General features: G+C 43.7%; 1 protein-coding gene and 1 long non-coding RNA gene across 4 annotated transcripts in view; one reads left to right on the forward strand and one right to left on the reverse strand.

Moving 5' to 3' along the window:
• The window catches only part of LOC308510842, an 86216-nt gene extending 71471 nt beyond the window's left edge, over positions 1-14745 (reverse strand). Inside the window, exons 1-2 of the long non-coding RNA XR_013995442.1 lie at positions 14547-14745; positions 2897-3039 (exon numbers count right to left, since the gene is read on the reverse strand). This is a non-coding gene — a long non-coding RNA (uncharacterized lncRNA). The remainder of the gene's footprint in view (positions 1-2896; positions 3040-14546) is intronic.
• A 98-nt stretch (positions 14746-14843) lies between these two features.
• The window catches only part of CSTF2 (cleavage stimulation factor subunit 2), a 30265-nt gene continuing 28698 nt past the window's right edge, over positions 14844-16410 (forward strand). For all 3 annotated transcript variants that reach the window (XM_081081853.1, XM_081081854.1, XM_081081855.1), the window contains exons 1-2: positions 14844-14943; positions 16017-16095. In XM_081081853.1, the coding sequence (XP_080937979.1) occupies positions 14886-14943; positions 16017-16095 (137 nt within the window). In that variant the 5' untranslated portion in view covers positions 14844-14885. The remainder of the gene's footprint in view (positions 14944-16016; positions 16096-16410) is intronic.

Raw genomic sequence — 16410 nt, forward strand, 5'->3', positions numbered from 1 at the left:
CACGAGCCACATACGGCTCTTTGGCCCCTTGAGTGTGGCTCTTCCACAAAATACCACGTGTAGGCGCGCATGTACAGTGAGATTGAAATTTCATGGCCTATGCACAAAAGTCGGTATTTTGTGGAAGAGCCACACTCAAGGGGCCAAAGAGCCACATGTGGCTCGCGAGCGGCAGTTTGCCGACCACTGGCCTGGGGGCTACCTGAGGTACTGATCTCTGTATTACGTAACTTGGAGTTCAGACAGAAAAGTGGCATAGCTTAGATGTCAGGCTAGGAAAAGCCACAGGAAATGATGGATATTGCTATGAAAGCTGCAGAAGTACCACAGCTTCACAACACCTGGGGCAGATATTAGATGAGAAGACACAATAGAACATCAAAACTCCCCAGAAAAAAAGCAAAGGTGAAACTCTTTAGGAAACTAGGACACTTCTTAAAATGTTTACTTAGGGAAATTGGATAAAGCACACAACAGGCCCATACAAGATGTATGCCTAGAAAAGGTCTAAGAAGACGTTAAGCCGCCACATAAGGCTTATCACGAGGCACACAACTATCCTGGTTAATTAGTGTTTTCCTCATCACAGAGCCTATCTGAAAACTGTTTTTTAATGTCAAATTTTCAACAAACAAACAAACATCACAAAGCATACAAGAAAACAAGAAAATATGCCACATTCAAAGGAAGAAAGTAAAGTGGCAGAAACTGTCCCTGAAAAAAAACACAGGCATCAGAATTATGAGACAAAGACTAAAAAAACTGACTTAAATATGCTCTGAGCCAAAGGAAAACACAAAAACTAAAAGAATAAGGAAAATACTGTATTTTAAAAAGTAGAATAACATCAAAGAGATAAAAATATAAAAAGGAACCAAACAGAAATTCTAGAGTTGAAAATATAATAATTGAATTGAAATGTTCACTAAAGGGGTTCAACAGTAGACGCAAACAGGAAGAATCAGTGAAGTTTAAGACACATCATTTGAAATTATGGAGCCTCAGGAGCAAGAGACACACACAATAGAATGAAGAAAAAAGTGGGCAGAGATTAAGAAAGTTATGGAACATCATCAAGCAATATATGCATTATGAGAGTTCCAGAAGGTTAAAAAAGAAAGGAAGGAGAAAGGGGCAAAGAGGTTATTTGAAAGCTTCCCAAATTTGAAAAAAACCATGGATATACAAGTCCAAGAATCATAATGAACTCTAAGTAAGATAAACCCAAAGAGGACTACATCAAGATGCATTATAATCAGACTCTCAACAACCAAAGTGAGAATCTTGAAAGAAGCAAGAAAAAAGCAACTCTTTATGTACAAAGATCCTCAATAAAATTATCAGCAAATTTCTCAGTGGAAGTCTCAAAATCCAGAAGGAATGAGATAATCTATCTAGCCTATATAATAAAGAGGGAATATGCAAATTGACTGTCACTCTGCAACAAAGATGGCGGCACCCACAGCTGAGGAAAAGTTCCCATAACGAGCTTTAACAAGCAATCAGCAGGGACCTGAGACTGCGCCCCCCCCACCCCTCCATGGGGCTTGAAGGGGACTTCAGGCCACTACCCATGCCCTGGTGCCAGGCTGGGGGACCTCAGGCCACAACCCCCGCCCCAGTGGGGCTTAACAGGATGTTGGGAGCCATTAGAGATATTGGCCTAGACAAAGCCATCTTAAGAACAATAAGTTTCTGGTAGGAACTCCTAGTTACCAGAAACCACGTGTGTCCTGAGGTTTGGTCAGCAGCTAAAGATAATTATCTCATACCCTGAAGCAACTACCGCCACAACGGGAGCCTGCTACAACCCTGCTGATAAGCTAATAGGCTTCTCCACCCACCCACCCCCGTCCCTAAAACAATATATATTCTGCCGCTGGAAGAGTAAAATTTGAGGCTTGATCAGGATCTTGTCTTGCCTCCATTTCTTCGTGTCTCCTATCCTCTCATTCCCTTACAGGAATCGTCACGGTACCCACGTTGCATGCCCCGCGGGTCGGGGCAACAGGAGACCTCAGGCTGCGCCCCCCACCTCAGGCTGTGCTGCCCACCCCGGCGCCAGGCCAGGGAACCTCAGGCCGCTCCACCCACCTGGCGGGGCTTGACGGGGGACCTCAGGTCGTGCCCCTCACCCCGGCACTGGGCCAGGGGACCTGAGGCCGCAACCCCGCCCCGGCGCTGGGCCAGGGTACTGGAGGCTGCGCCCCCTGCCTGGAGGGGCTTGACAAGGGACCTCAAGGTGCACCCCCCCCCACCCAGGTCCTGTCTGGAGGATCTCAGGCCGCGCCCCCAACCCCAGTGCCGGATCAGGGGACCTCAGGCCGCACCCTCTGCACAGCAGGGCTTGACGAGGGACCTCAGGCTGTGCCCCCGCCCAGAGCTGGGCCAGGGGACCTAAGGCTGTGACCCACCAAGTGGGGCTTGACAAGGGTGGGACCAGCCGGGTCTGGATCTAGCCCAATGGGGGGGGGGGGTGGCCGGGTCTGAGTCTCATGCGATTTCGAGGCACATGTGGGTGGGTGGGGACTTGACTCTGGGTCCCACAACACACCCCAGACTCTGACAGGAGGAAGATTTTCATATACATTTTACTAACTTTCATCTCTGACACTTCTATTATAGAGAAAGGGCAAATAGCAATATTAAAATATTTCCTCTAATTAATCCCCTTTTAATGTGCACGAATTTCGTACACTGGGTTACTAGTATATATATAAAGCCTAAGCGACCAAACAACCGTTCGACTGGTCCATATGACATGCACTGACCACCAGGGTGCAGATGTTCAATGCAGAAGCTAGACACCTAGTGGTCAGTGTGCTCCCACAGCGGTAGCGCCACTCAGCTTATCAACCCGTCCCAGTGTCCCACCAGCCCAGCTGCAGCCACTCACTCCCTCAGTGGTCCTGCAGGTCCAATCTCTGGAGAATGGGGCAGGCACCAATGGACCGGTGCCATTGGCATGATCCCAACAGCACCGCTGGTCTCCTGGAAGTCAGCCTCGGGAACTGCAGCCGCTTCCCCTCGCTAGACACTCTGCAAGGAAGAAACAATAGAAAAGCAGCTGCCAGGTAGCTCCCAACAACCGGTGTGGACATCAGTGGGACAGATCCAGCAAGGGCATCCCACTGCCCGCCCGCCCGAAGGCCCAATTGCATCCTGCCCCCGCCCCTACCCGCCTTGGGACAGGTGCCAGACACAGGGTTTATGGCTGGCAAGCGCCCCTGTGGTGGCATGAGCCTCTCCCAATTGGGACTGACTGGGTGTGAGCCCACAGCAGACACAGCTGGGGCCAGGATGAGTAGGAGCAGCAGGCAGGAGTGGCAAGCGGCATTGGACTGCCAGTTTCGGCCCGATCCCCACAGGCCACCCCTAGGGACCCCACCCATGCACGAATTTGTGCACCAGGCCTCTAGTATATTTATCGGGCTGAAAGAAAAATAATGTCAACTGAGAATTCTACTGGTATATCTGGCAAAACTGTCCTTCAAAAAAATGAAGGTGAAATTGAAACATTCTCAGATAAACAATATTTAACATCACAAAGGAGATTTCAGACACAGCAATTATGTAAAAAAAAAATAAAGGTATCCAAATTGAAATGGAAGAGTTAAAATTACTTCTGTATGCAGATGATATGATCTCATATGTAGAATACCCTAATATTTATCCCCAAACCCACTAGAACTAATTAATAAATGAATTCCGCAAAATTGTGGGATACAAAATCAACACACAAGAATTGGTTGCATTTCTATATACTAACAATGAACAATGTGTAAAGGAAATTAAGAAAACAATTATATTTATAACTAGAGGCCTGGTGTGCCGTAAACCAATTCCAGCATGTCATAATTTCAAGAGTTTCATCAAAAGGTTGATGAAACTTGGGGACTCAACAGGGTTGAGTCACACATGTAGTCACCTATTGGGAATGGCTAAAGGCATTTCCCCAAACCTGAATAGGAAACTGCTTGTGGCTGCCAGACAGTTAAAGGGCGTGTTAATCTACATGTTATTGCCTTCTACTGGCCAAACACCTGAACAGCCGTAGGCTATTCCCCAAACTGACAATGCTTCTGTACCTTTAAAACCTTACCCTTCGACATGTATTATCTCTACCTTGCCTTAGGACAAGTTGTGTTAATAAAAGCAAGGGTCCTAGACAAGGAGGGAGTCTTCAGTTCCTTTAGCTGAAAGTCCTCTGACCCCCAATGCCTTTCAAAATTATATCTCGTCTCTGGACTCTTTAGTAGTCTCTGGATTCCTATGTCATCTACGCACAGCCTTTTCCAGATTCCTGAACCCTTCTTGATGCTGGAACATGAACCCCAGCACCGGTGCACAAAATTCATGCATGGGGGGAGGGGGTCCCTCAGCCCAGCCTGCACCTTCTCTAATCCAGGATATCCCTCTCGCAATCTGGGACCGCTGCCTCCTAACTGCTCACCTGCCTAACTGCCTGATCGCCCCTAAGCACCTCTGCCTGCCTGCCTGATTGCCCCTAAGCACCTCTGCCTGCCTGCCTGATCACCCCTAATCGCCTCTGCCTGCCGGCCTGATCACCCCCAACTGCCTCTGCCTGCCGACCTGATCGGCCTCTAACCACCTCTGCCTGCCGGCCTGATCACCCCCTAACTGCTCCCCTGCTGGCCTGATCACCCCCTAACTGCCTCTGCCTGTCGGTCTGATCGCCCCCTAACTGCTCCCCCCCTGCCAGCTTGATCACCCCTAACCGCCTCTGCCACTGCCCCTGCCACTGTGGCTTTGTCCAGAAGATGTCCAGTCTAATTAGCATATTATCTTTTATTGGTATAGATAGAAACAAAAAGAATAAGCAAAGGCAACAAAAGCAAAAATAAACAAGTGGGACTACATCAAACTAAAAACCTTCTGCACAGCAAAACAATCAAGAAAATGAAAAGGCAATCTATCAAATAGGAGAAAATATTTACAAATCATATATCTGATAAGGGTTTAATATCCAAAATATACAAATAACTCATACAACTCAATAACAAAAACAAACAATATAATTAAAAATGAGCAAAGGATCTAAAAGGCATACAGATGACCAACAGATACTTGAAAAGGTGTTCAACATTAGTAATCATCTGGGAAGTGCAAATCAAAACCAGAATGAGATATCACTTCACACCTATTAAATGGTTATTATAAAAAAGACCAGAAATAACAAGCAGTTGGAAGGATGAGGAGAAAAGGGAACCCTCATTCAAGATGCTGGAAATGTAAATTGGTGCAGCCACTACAGAAATCAATATGGAGATTCCTCAAAAAATTAAAAACAGAACTACCATATGACTCAGCAATCCCACCTCTGCGTATTTATCCAAAGGAAACAAAAACACTAACTTGAAAAGATATATGTTCATTGCAGCATTATTTACAAGAACCAAGATATGGAAGCAATCTAAGTGCCCATGGGTAGATGAGTGGATAAACAAAACGTAGTATACACATACAATGCCAAATTGTTCAGCCATAAAAAAAATAATGAAATCTTATCATTTGTGACAACATGGATAGACCTTGAGGGCATTGTGCTAACTGAAATAAGTCAGACAGAGAAAGACAAATACCATATGATCTCATTTATATGTGGAATCTGAAGAAAAAAATTCATGCAGAGAACAAATTGGTGGTTACCAGAGGCAGGGAGTGGGGAGTGAAAAAAATAAGTGAAGGTGGTCGCAGGTACAAACTTCAGTTCTAAAATAAGTAAGTCTTGGGAATGTAATGTACAACATGATGACTATAATAATAAAAGGGTAATATGCTAATTAGACTGGACGTCCTTCCGTATGAAGCCAGGACCAGAGGGAAGCCTGGGTTCCGGGTGCCGGAAGGAAGGCGGTGCCAGCAGTTGGGGGAAGGAAGGCCTACTCTTGCACAAATTTTCATGCATCGGGTGTCTAGTAGTTAATAATACTGTATAGTATACTTAAAAGTTAATAAGAGAATTGATCTTAAAAGTTCTCATCACAGCCCTGGCTGGTTTGGCTCAGTGGATAGAGCACTGGCCTGTGGACTGAAGGGTCCCAGGTCCAATTCCAGTCAAGGGCACATGCCCGGGTTGTGGACTCAATCCCCAGTAGAGGCCATGCAGGAGGCAGCCCATCAATGAATCTCTCTCATCACTGATGTTTCTATCTCTCCCTCTCCCTCTCCTCTCTGAAGTCAATAAAAAAAAATTTTTTTTAAAGTTCTCATCACAAGAAAAAAAACTGTAATTATGTATGGTAATGGATGGTACTAAACTTATTGTGGTGATCATTTGCAATATATACAAATACCAAATTATTACTTTGTACACTTGAAACTAATATATGTCTATCTATCTATCCTAAAAAGAACAAAATACTCAGGAATAAAGTAAACCAAGGAGGACTATCTATCTAACTTACAATGAATAAAATACTCAGGAATACAGTAAACCAAGGAGGTGAAAGGCTTTTATACTGAAACTACAAAAGTTTGCTAAAAGAAACTAAGGAATAGACAAATAAATGGAAGGACATCCCCTGTTTATGAGTTGGAAGGTTCAATATTGTTAGGATATCAGTACCACCAAAATGATCTAAAAATTCAAAGCAATCCCTATTAAAATCCTAATGAAATTTTTGCAGTAGAAAAATCCATCCTAAAATTCATATGAAATATCAAGTGATTCTGAATAGTCACACAATCTTGAAAAAGAACAAAGCTGGAGATCTCACATTTCCTGATTTCAAAACTTACTACAAAGCTACGATAATCAAAACGGTGTGATACTGTATTAAAGAAAGACATATAGATCAGTGGAACAGAATAGAAAACCCAGAAATAAAGCCTCATATACATGGTCAAAGGATTTTTGGTAAGCTTGCCAAAACCACTCAATAAGGGAAAAGACAGTCTTTTCAACAAACGATGCTGGGAAAACTGGATAGGCACACACAAAGGAAAGAAGATGGACCTTTACCTTAAATCATATACAAAAATGAACTCATACTGGATCAAAGAACTAAATGTGAGAGCTAAACCTACAAAGCTCAGAAGAAAACATAAGGGACAAGTTTCATAACACTGCATTTGACAAAAATTTTTTTTTCCATTTCATTTTTTAATTATTAAATCTTTATTGTTCAGATTATTACATTTGTTCCTCTTTTATCCCCCCATAACTCCCCTCCACCCAGTTCCCACCCCACCCTCCTCCCTCACTCCCCACCCACTGTCCTCATCCATAGGTGCAGAATTTTTGTCCAGTCTCTTCCCGCATCCCCCTTACCCTTTTCCTCCCCAAGAATAGCCAGTCCACTCCCTTCTATGCCCCTGATTCTATTATAATCACCAGTTCATTCTGTTCATCAGATTATTCACTTGATTTTCAGATTCACTTGTTGATAGATGTGTATTTGTTGTTCATAATTTGTATCTTTACCTTTTTCTTCCTCTTCCTCTTCTAAAAGGATACCTTTCAGCATTTCATATAATCCTGGTTTGGTGGTGATGAACTCCTTTAGCTTTTCCTTATCTGTGAAGCTCTTTATCTGACCTTCAATTCTGAATGATAGCTTTGCTGGATAAAGTAATCTTGGTTGTAGGTTCTTGGTATTCATCACTTTGAATATTTCTTGCCACTCCCTTCTGGCCTGCAAAGTTTCTGTTGAGAAATCAGCTGACAGTCGTATGGGTGCTCCCTTGTAGGTAACTGAGTTTCTTTCTCTTGCTGCTTTTAAGATTCTCTCTTTGTCTTTTGCTCTTGGCATTTTAATTATGATGTGTCTTGGTGTGGTCCTCTTTGGATTCCTTTTGTTTGGGGTTCTCTGTGCTTCCTGGACTTGTAGGTCTATTTCTTTCACCAGGTAGGGGAAGTTTTCTGTCATTATTTTTTCAAATAGATTTTCAATATCTTGCTCTCTCTCTTCTTCTGACACCCCTATAATTCTGATGTTGGTACGCTTGAAGCTGTCCCAGAGGCTCCTTACTCTATCTTAGTATTTTTGGATTCTTTTTTCATTTTGCTTTTCTGGTTGGGTGTTTTTTGCTTCTTCGTATTTCAAATCATTGCCTTGATTCTTGTAATCCTCTAGTCTGCTGTTGGGAGTCTGTATAATATTCTTTATTTCAGTCAGTGTATGCTTAATTTCTAGTTGGTCCTTTACCACAACCTCGAGGGTCTCATTAGATTTCTTGTAGATCTCATTAAGTTTACCGGCAGTTTCTAGAAAATTCTTGAAAAACCTTAAAAATCTGGTTTTGTACTCTATATCTAGTAGTTTGCTTTCCTCCATTTCTGTCATTTTTGTCCTTTTTGTTTGTCTCTGCATTTTTTATGCTTCCCTGTGTTGATAAAGTGGTTCTCTGTGCTAAGTGTCCTCTACGGCCCAGTGATTCAGCCTCTCAAATTACCTGAGGAGGGCACTCTTGGTGCACCCCCTTGTGGTCTTTGTGCACAGTCTTGTTGTAGTTAAGCCTTGATTGTTGTAGGTATCACTGGGAGGAATTGACCTCTAGGCCAATTGGCTGTGAGAATCAGCTGTGTCTGCAGTGGGAGAACTTCTGTGCTGGAGACACCCCTCTGGGGCAAGACTTGCTTCAATGGGGCTTTGGTGCTCACTGAGTCTGCCCCCTGAGTGTGTCCTTTATGGTTCCACGGAGCTGCAAGCTGGATGGTCCCACTCTGACCTCTGGGTACACTGGCTCCTGGATCTCTAGGGAGGTGCTAATCTAGCCTTTGTCTTAGGCTATCCAGCAAAAGCCTCCCTGCAGGGCTTGGGCAGGGCGGGTCCCACAGGATCAACAGGGCGGGGCTAGCAGTTATGGCTGCTCTCAGTCCTGCCCTCAGAGGCTCTGCTTCTCAATGTCCCGGTAATCGCTGCAAGCCCCTTGGAGAGAAAGCTGCCCTCGAGTTCTGACCGATGCCAGACTGTCCCGCTTCTCCTGTATGAGTCTGGGTCCCTAGAGACTCACCCGGAACTGGAGCTCAGAGCCTGAGACTCCCTCCTGATCAAAAACGACAACCGCGTCTCTGCCGCCAGCCCGCTCCGCATGCACCTCCGCACCTTAGTATTTTACTTCCGCACTGCGCCTCCTCTGAGTCTCGGTATGCTTTTCTCGTTCCTTCTAGTTGTAGAATTTCCACTCAGCCAGCCTTCCTGTGGTTCTGGATGTCCGTTCCGTCTTTTAGTTGTATTTTTGAAGTTGTTGTGCGAGGCAGCAAACTTCGGTGTTTACCTATGCCGCCATCTTGGTTTCCAACTCTAAAAATTTCTTGGATGTAACACCAGATGCATAAGTAACAAATAAAAGAATAAATAAGTTGGATTCCATCAAAATTAAAAACTGTTATGTGTCAAAGGACACTATCAGAGTAAAATAGCAAGCCTCAGATTGGGAGAAAATATTTGCAGATCATATATCTAATAAGTCCTACATCTCAACAACAAAAAACAATCTGACTTAAAAATGTGAAAAAGACTTAGATATTTCTCCAAAGAAAATATACAAATGGGCAATAAGCCATAAAAAGATGTTCAATCTCATTAATCATTAGGTTTGAGATAACAGAAATATGTATATGGGTCTCTGCCCCCAGTTCCTGGTACAGAGATCCTAAAACTCTTGTAATTTCCTTAGTGATAAAAACACTAGGACCATCTCTTGTTCTGATATTTGGTCTTTGACCCCATCCCTGACACAGGGTTCCTAAAACCCTTGTAAGTTCCTAAGTGAGAAGAGCATTAGGGGCACTTTTTGTTGCACTTAGGCAACTCTGGGTGAGGTCTTGGCTGGGAGCTAGTCACCAGAATGACCAGGCCATGATTAAAAGCTTGTAATTTTCAGTCCAAGCCCCCCATCCTCCAGAGAGGGGAGAGGGGCTAGAAATTAAGTTAATGATTAATGATGCCTACCTGATAAAGCCTCCATAACTGTCCCAAAAGTACGTTCGAAGAACTTTCAGGTCTGTGAACACATCCACCTATCAGGAGGTTCCCCAACTCCATGGGGACAGAAGCACCTGCACCCTCCTGACCTTACCCTATATATTAGTATGTCTTCATTTGGGTGTTCATCTGTATCCTTCATCATATCCTATCTAATAAAGAGGGAATATTCAAATTGACCATCACACCATCACAAATATGGCAGCGCCCACAGCGGAGGCGGGGTTTCTGCAACACAAGATGGCTGGACCAACAGCGGAGGCCCAGTTCCTATAACGAGCCTTAATGAGCAATCAGCAGGGACCTGAGGCTGCGTGGTGCTGGGCCAGGGTAGGGGACCTGAAGCTGCGCCCCCCACCAGGTGGAGCTTGACAGCAAACCTCAGGCAGCATCCCCTGCCCCAGCGCCAGGCCAGGGGAACTCAGGCCATGCCCCCCACCCAGCGGGGCTTGATGGGGGACCGCAGGCTGTGTCACCCACCCTGGTGCTGGGCCGAGGGACCTCAGGTCACGCCCCCTCCCACCCTGGCACTGGGCTGAGGGACCTGAGGGTGCGCCAGGGGGCCTAAGGCTGCACACCCCGCCCGGCGGGGTTTGACGGGGGACCTGAGGCTGCGCCACCCACCATGTGGGGCTTGACGGGGGACCTGAGGCCACACCCCCCACCTGGTGCTGGGCCAGGGGACCTGAGGCTGTGCCCCCTGCCTGCAGGGCTTGACAAGGGTGGGGCTGGCCAGGTCTGGATCTTGCGTGATTTTGAGGTGCCGCAGGTGGGCAGGGACTTGACTCTGGGTCCCGCAACGCACCCCAGACGCTGACAGGAGGAAGATTTTCATTTATGTTTTACTAATTTTCTTTCATCTCTGACACTTCTATTATAGCGAAAGGGAAAATAGCAATATTAAAATATTTCCTCTAATTAATTCCCTTTTAATGTGCATGAATTTCATGCACTGGGTCACTAGTACTTTATAAACTGGTAAATGTAAGTACTGTAACTGTTTTCCTGAATTCTGTGAGCCACTCTAGCAAATTATTTGAACCTGAGGAGAGGGTCATTGGAAACTGATTTATAATCAATTGATCAGAAGCACAGGTGACAACCTGGATTTGGGACTGGCATCTGAAGAGAGATGGGGGCAATCTTGTAAGACTGAGCACTTAACCTGTGGGATCTGACACTAGATAGTACCAGAACTGAATTATAGGACAGCCATTGGTGTTGCAGAGAAATGCTTGTTGTGGGGAAAACAACCCATATTTGGTCACCAGAATTGTCAGAAGTGAAGTGTTCTGCGTGAAAGTAAAGGAGACACAGGAGAGGGGAATGGTAGATTTTTTCCAATATAGTAGGGAAATTCAAATCAAAGCCAAATGAAATACCACTTCACACTCATTTAGGGTGGCTATTATTAAAAATAAAAAACCCACAGAAAATAACAAATGATGGTGAGAATGAAATGAGTGAGAACCCTTGGCATCACTGATAGGAATGAAAAATGGTGCTGTAACTATCATAAATGGTATGGTGGTTCCTCAAAAAATTAAATATAGAATTGCCATGTGATATAGCAATTCCACTTCTTGGTATATACCCAAAAGAACTGAAAGCAGGGACTCAAATCAATATTTTTACAGCCACGTTCATAGCAGCATTATTCACAATAGCCAAAAGGTAGAAGCAACCCAAGTGTCCCTCAATGGGTGAATAAACAAAATGTGGTATATACATACAATGGTATATTTATTATTCAGCCTTAAAAAGGAAGACAATTCTGACACATGCTACAACATGGATGAACCTTGAAGAAATTATGCTAAAGTGAAATAAACTAGTTACAAGAGGAAAAATACTGTTATGATTCCACTTATATGAGGTATCTAGAGTAATTAAGTTCATAACAGACAGAAAATAGAATGGTGATTACCAGGGGATGGGTAGAGGGAAAAATGGGGAATTAGTATTTAATATGTATGGAATTTCAGTTTGGAAAAATGAAAATTTCTGGAGATGGATAGTGATGATGATTGCACAATGTAAATATAATTAATTGCTATATTATACACTTAAAAGTGTTAAAATGGTCAATTTTATTTTATGTATATTTTACCAGAATAAAAAAAAAATACAGTACTAAAGCTATCTCCCAGGAATTGTTAGAGTCAAATAAGATCTATATAGAAAAGCTTTGTAATCTATTTGGCCCTTCACAAATATTAGCTTTTTAATCATTGTCATCCTGTTTACCCCAACCTAATACCATTATCCTCATTCACTATCCAGCCCAGCAGCACACTTTTGGAGTTTAACTGCTGTCCAGTGATATCCACCTTCATTTTGCTAAGCCCTAGATTGCACATGCCAAAGCAATAGCCTCTCAGAGTTCTGGTTCTGAAACAGAACATGCCACCAAATAAACAAAGGTTTTAGACAGGCAAGCCTGGTGGGATCTAAGGATAAAAATCAGACTTCCTTTCCTTACTCAATTTTCCCCAATGCTTGGCTTGGTAGCAGTCCTCATCAGAAACAAGAGGTCATCGTGCCATTGCCAAGAGCACGAGAAATCTTCCTCCAATTAAGTTGACCACCTAAGTCCTTGCCCTGCTCCCAAGCAACATATCTCATAAGGCAGCCTTTGAGCTGGTGAAGAATCCCGAACCTTCTGGGTAAGGAATACAGGAAATGTATTCACTGAGTATGAGCTGAGAAGAAAAGTAGTTAGGTAAGAAATAAAAAATGAAAATGCTAAAATCAAAAACCAGAATGACCAGTTTTAATGGATTAGACAACTCTCTGTAGAGTAGCTTCAGAGCTGAACCCTTAAATATTACCAGAAAGTACAGTACTAGTGCGATAACACAATAGTATCAAACTTAGGAATGTTGTTTCTTTCTGGACAGCAAGCCAATTGTTTCATCCAGATACTGACCAGATCTCTGTAAACATTCAGGTGTTCTCTGGGGGCCCCAAGTTTCCTTAGGCGCTGCTCACTGAGTATTTCTCCTAACATTGGTAATGCTACAGTGCCTTCTGGGATCTTTTTCATGCAATAATGCCTGTCCAGGAGTTGCTGCCTTTCCAGGTATTCCCTGGAGGATCAATGAGGGATTTCATTCCATTGATTCTTTGAGGAGCTTTAAATGTGGGTCAAGGATGAAATAGTACTGACCCCAGTCTTAGAAGTCTGGCCTTCTATGGCCAGGAAAAAGAACCTAAGTCTCTGTGCCCTCACACTCTTGAATGTCTGCTTCCTTCAACTTTGTTATCTAAGATTCTTAGCAACATCAACACAATTGGATACAAACTCAGAACTTTTCCACAAAACTTTCTGCCAATGATCCACAAATCTTGACTGTGGTTTCCCAAATTCTTTGATTCTCCACTATGTGCCTTTTCTCTTCTGCTTAATGGTCCCAAATAACACCTATCCCATATATTTAGCCCCATTTGTGTAGAAATACACCTTTCCTAGTCCCCCCCCCCCCACCTCTTCATTGTGCACCTACATCGTTGTGTTAACCAAGGCTCAGTCATAAAACCTACAACAGTGTCATCCCATCTTGTCTTCATTTTGCTATAACTGGGAGGCAAAAGAAATATGTCACTCTGGAAGTGTCACAGTAAAAGGAAAAACACTCTCCTGGACAACAGACACTGAGGTCATTAGCACATGGCCTATAAGTGAAACTCTATAAAAAAGCAAAAGTTTAGGAAATATACCTTGCACCCACCTCCTCTTTTATAACAGTAGAGTAGGGATGGCTGATGAAATGATAGAACCAACAGTCCATTCTCCACAGAGTAACTGCAATGGAACAATCACTGGCTTAGTGCCTCAACCTATTCTTGGGTGGTTCATTATTGTGAGTCATTGATCCACCATCACCAGGTCACATACTCTTCTTTTCCCTCAAAATGGTAATATGTTAAACCATCCACATTTTCTCAGTAATAGTGGGAGGCAGTAAGCATTCAGTCTCTGGAGTCAAAGCAACCCTAGTTCAAATCATGCCTTAGCTGCTTGTTGAGTACCACCAATGATGTTTCCTGTTCTAATGCTTTCAGCCACTCCACCCCAACACCACCATCAAGCACACAGAGCCCAAGGGCTAGACAAGAGTAAAGAGGGGCCGAAACCGGTTTGGCTCAGTGGATAGAGCGTCGGCCTGTGGACTGAGAGGTCCCAGGTTCGATTCCCGTCAAGGGCATGTACCTGGGTTGTGGGCATATCCCCAGTAGGAGATGTGCAGGAGGCAGCTGATCGATGATTCTCTCTCATCGATGTTTCTAACTCTCTATCTCTCTCCCTTCCTCTCTGTAAAAAATCAATAAAATATATATTTTAAAAAAAAAGAGTAAAGAGGGGTCTGTTCTCCCTTTACCTCCCCAGCTACGTGTTAATGCTCTGACGTTGAATGCCCCTCATTCTTTCATTCTTCTAGGCTTCCTCCACTCTCCCTTCCTCCATACACTCACAGCTTTTACAAGACAATCTTTTGCATGCCCTGGGGCGGGGCCAAGCACTTCCCTCCCCTAAGAGGGAATAATTAAAACCAAAGTGCCACCCTTGTTAGGAAATGACTTCCCTGTTACCTTGGTAACGCCGCTGCTGCAATCATTATTGTGGTCAACAATTACTTGAATTAGCCTAAAAAAAAAAAAAAAAAAAAAGAAGAAGATTCTATTCTCCCGGAAACGCCAAGAATCCGGCTTAGAAGGGAGTTATTCTCGGGCTGCAGCCCAGACCAAGAGTTTACGCTACGGAACACGTAAGACACGCCTCCCGTGACGCAATGACGCCAGGGAAGGTGCCTTGCATCAGCCCCGCTCAGGCGTTTCCGGTTCACGCGCTGTGCGGAAGCGTGTTGGTCGTTAGGCTCACGCGCAGTACGGAAGCGTGCCCGGGCAACCGGAAGCCACGGGAAGAGAGCTATGGCGGGTATGAATGTGAGAGATCCAGCGGTAGACCGTTCTCTACGTTCGGTGTTCGGTAAGAGGAATTAGGTATTGCCAAGCATCAGGGAGGGATAGAAAGAGGCAGGGAGCAGCGAGGAACGCCCCCTGCACCTCTGGAATCGCTTTGGGAACCGGTAATAGGTCAGGGGTACAGCTCTACCTGCCTTTCTTGTGGGGCGGCCAAGCTGATGGACTCGAGGGTAAAATGATGTTCCCCTTCTCCCGCGGTTTAGCAGCCTTTCCACGATGTGGTTAAGGAAGTTAAACTAGCGTTCAGCTTCTATGCGTTTCTCCTTTCATTGATTTTCTCGCTTCAGTTTTCTAGAAGCGAGGGCGCTTAGCAGCGGTCCCATACTACTTTTAATCTCCTATTTTAGAACATATTGTGCCGAGATTATACTTGAGTCCACTTCCACCCTCTTATAAGGACTTCCATTCTGTGCTTAAAGCCCCTTACATTTTAGTTCGTTGATGGTGGTAGGGGCCACCTGGTGTCTTAAGGTGGATAGTAAATGAATGAATGTATAAACGATTAAGACCTCATCAAAGAAATTTTAAGGAGCGTCGAATCTATTCTAAGTAATCTTCCGAAATAAGTTGTTTTTATGTATGTGTGCTGATTTTAAAGCACTGTTTGGAAGGGCCATGGCAAAGCAGTACAGAATAATTTTAAACATCTTCCACTACATCCACAGCCTTTCTCCTTTGTGGTGTGTGTGTGAATATGGACATATGAGCCAGTTTTAAAAATTACAGTATAGATTATTTTAGTAGTTATTGATAAGACTTGCAGACCTTCAGGTAAATACCAATGCCTAAGTATTTTCACCAAAGAAAATCTAACTCTTGTCTAATCAGTCTGTGAACTGACATTTAGGCATGTCTACACCTTTTGTATTTATTCTCAGTGGTTTATTTCTCTTGCAATTAAAGTCAGCAAAAATTGAAATCCTGTCTAAGGGAGTACCATGGAACTGGGATTGGAGGAGCACTGTATTTTGAGCCAGTTGTTATATTTTCCACGATATAAGAAAATACTGTTTATTTTCTTACTAAAGATCTAGGTTACAAACTCAGAATTTTAATGTTATCTATTTTCTTCCTTAGTGGGAAACATTCCATATGAAGCTACTGAAGAGCAGTTAAAGGACATCTTTTCCGAGGTTGGACCCGTTGTTAGTTTCAGGTATGATTCTCTTTTGCTATTTGTAGGAGTTTCTTAAAAATTACCACAAATTTGGCCCTTAGAAATAATGTCAAGGTTTACTGATGATTTTGTACATGCATTCTTCTGGGGTTTTTTTGTTTGTTACAGCTTTATTGAGATGTAGTTCACAGACCATACAATTCACATTCATTTTTACTAAAAGATACATTTTTGGGAATACAGGCAGCATTCAGAGTTCATGCCATTTTCAAGTATGCCCAGGGTTTACTATCTCCTGGGCCCCTTTTATGTTTCCTATGCACATATGTTCAGCTTTAGCGTCAGCCCGGTATG

This window comes from Myotis nattereri, assembly GCF_964212035.1.
Source record: "Myotis nattereri genome assembly, chromosome: X".
NCBI lineage: Eukaryota > Metazoa > Chordata > Mammalia > Chiroptera > Vespertilionidae > Myotis > Myotis nattereri.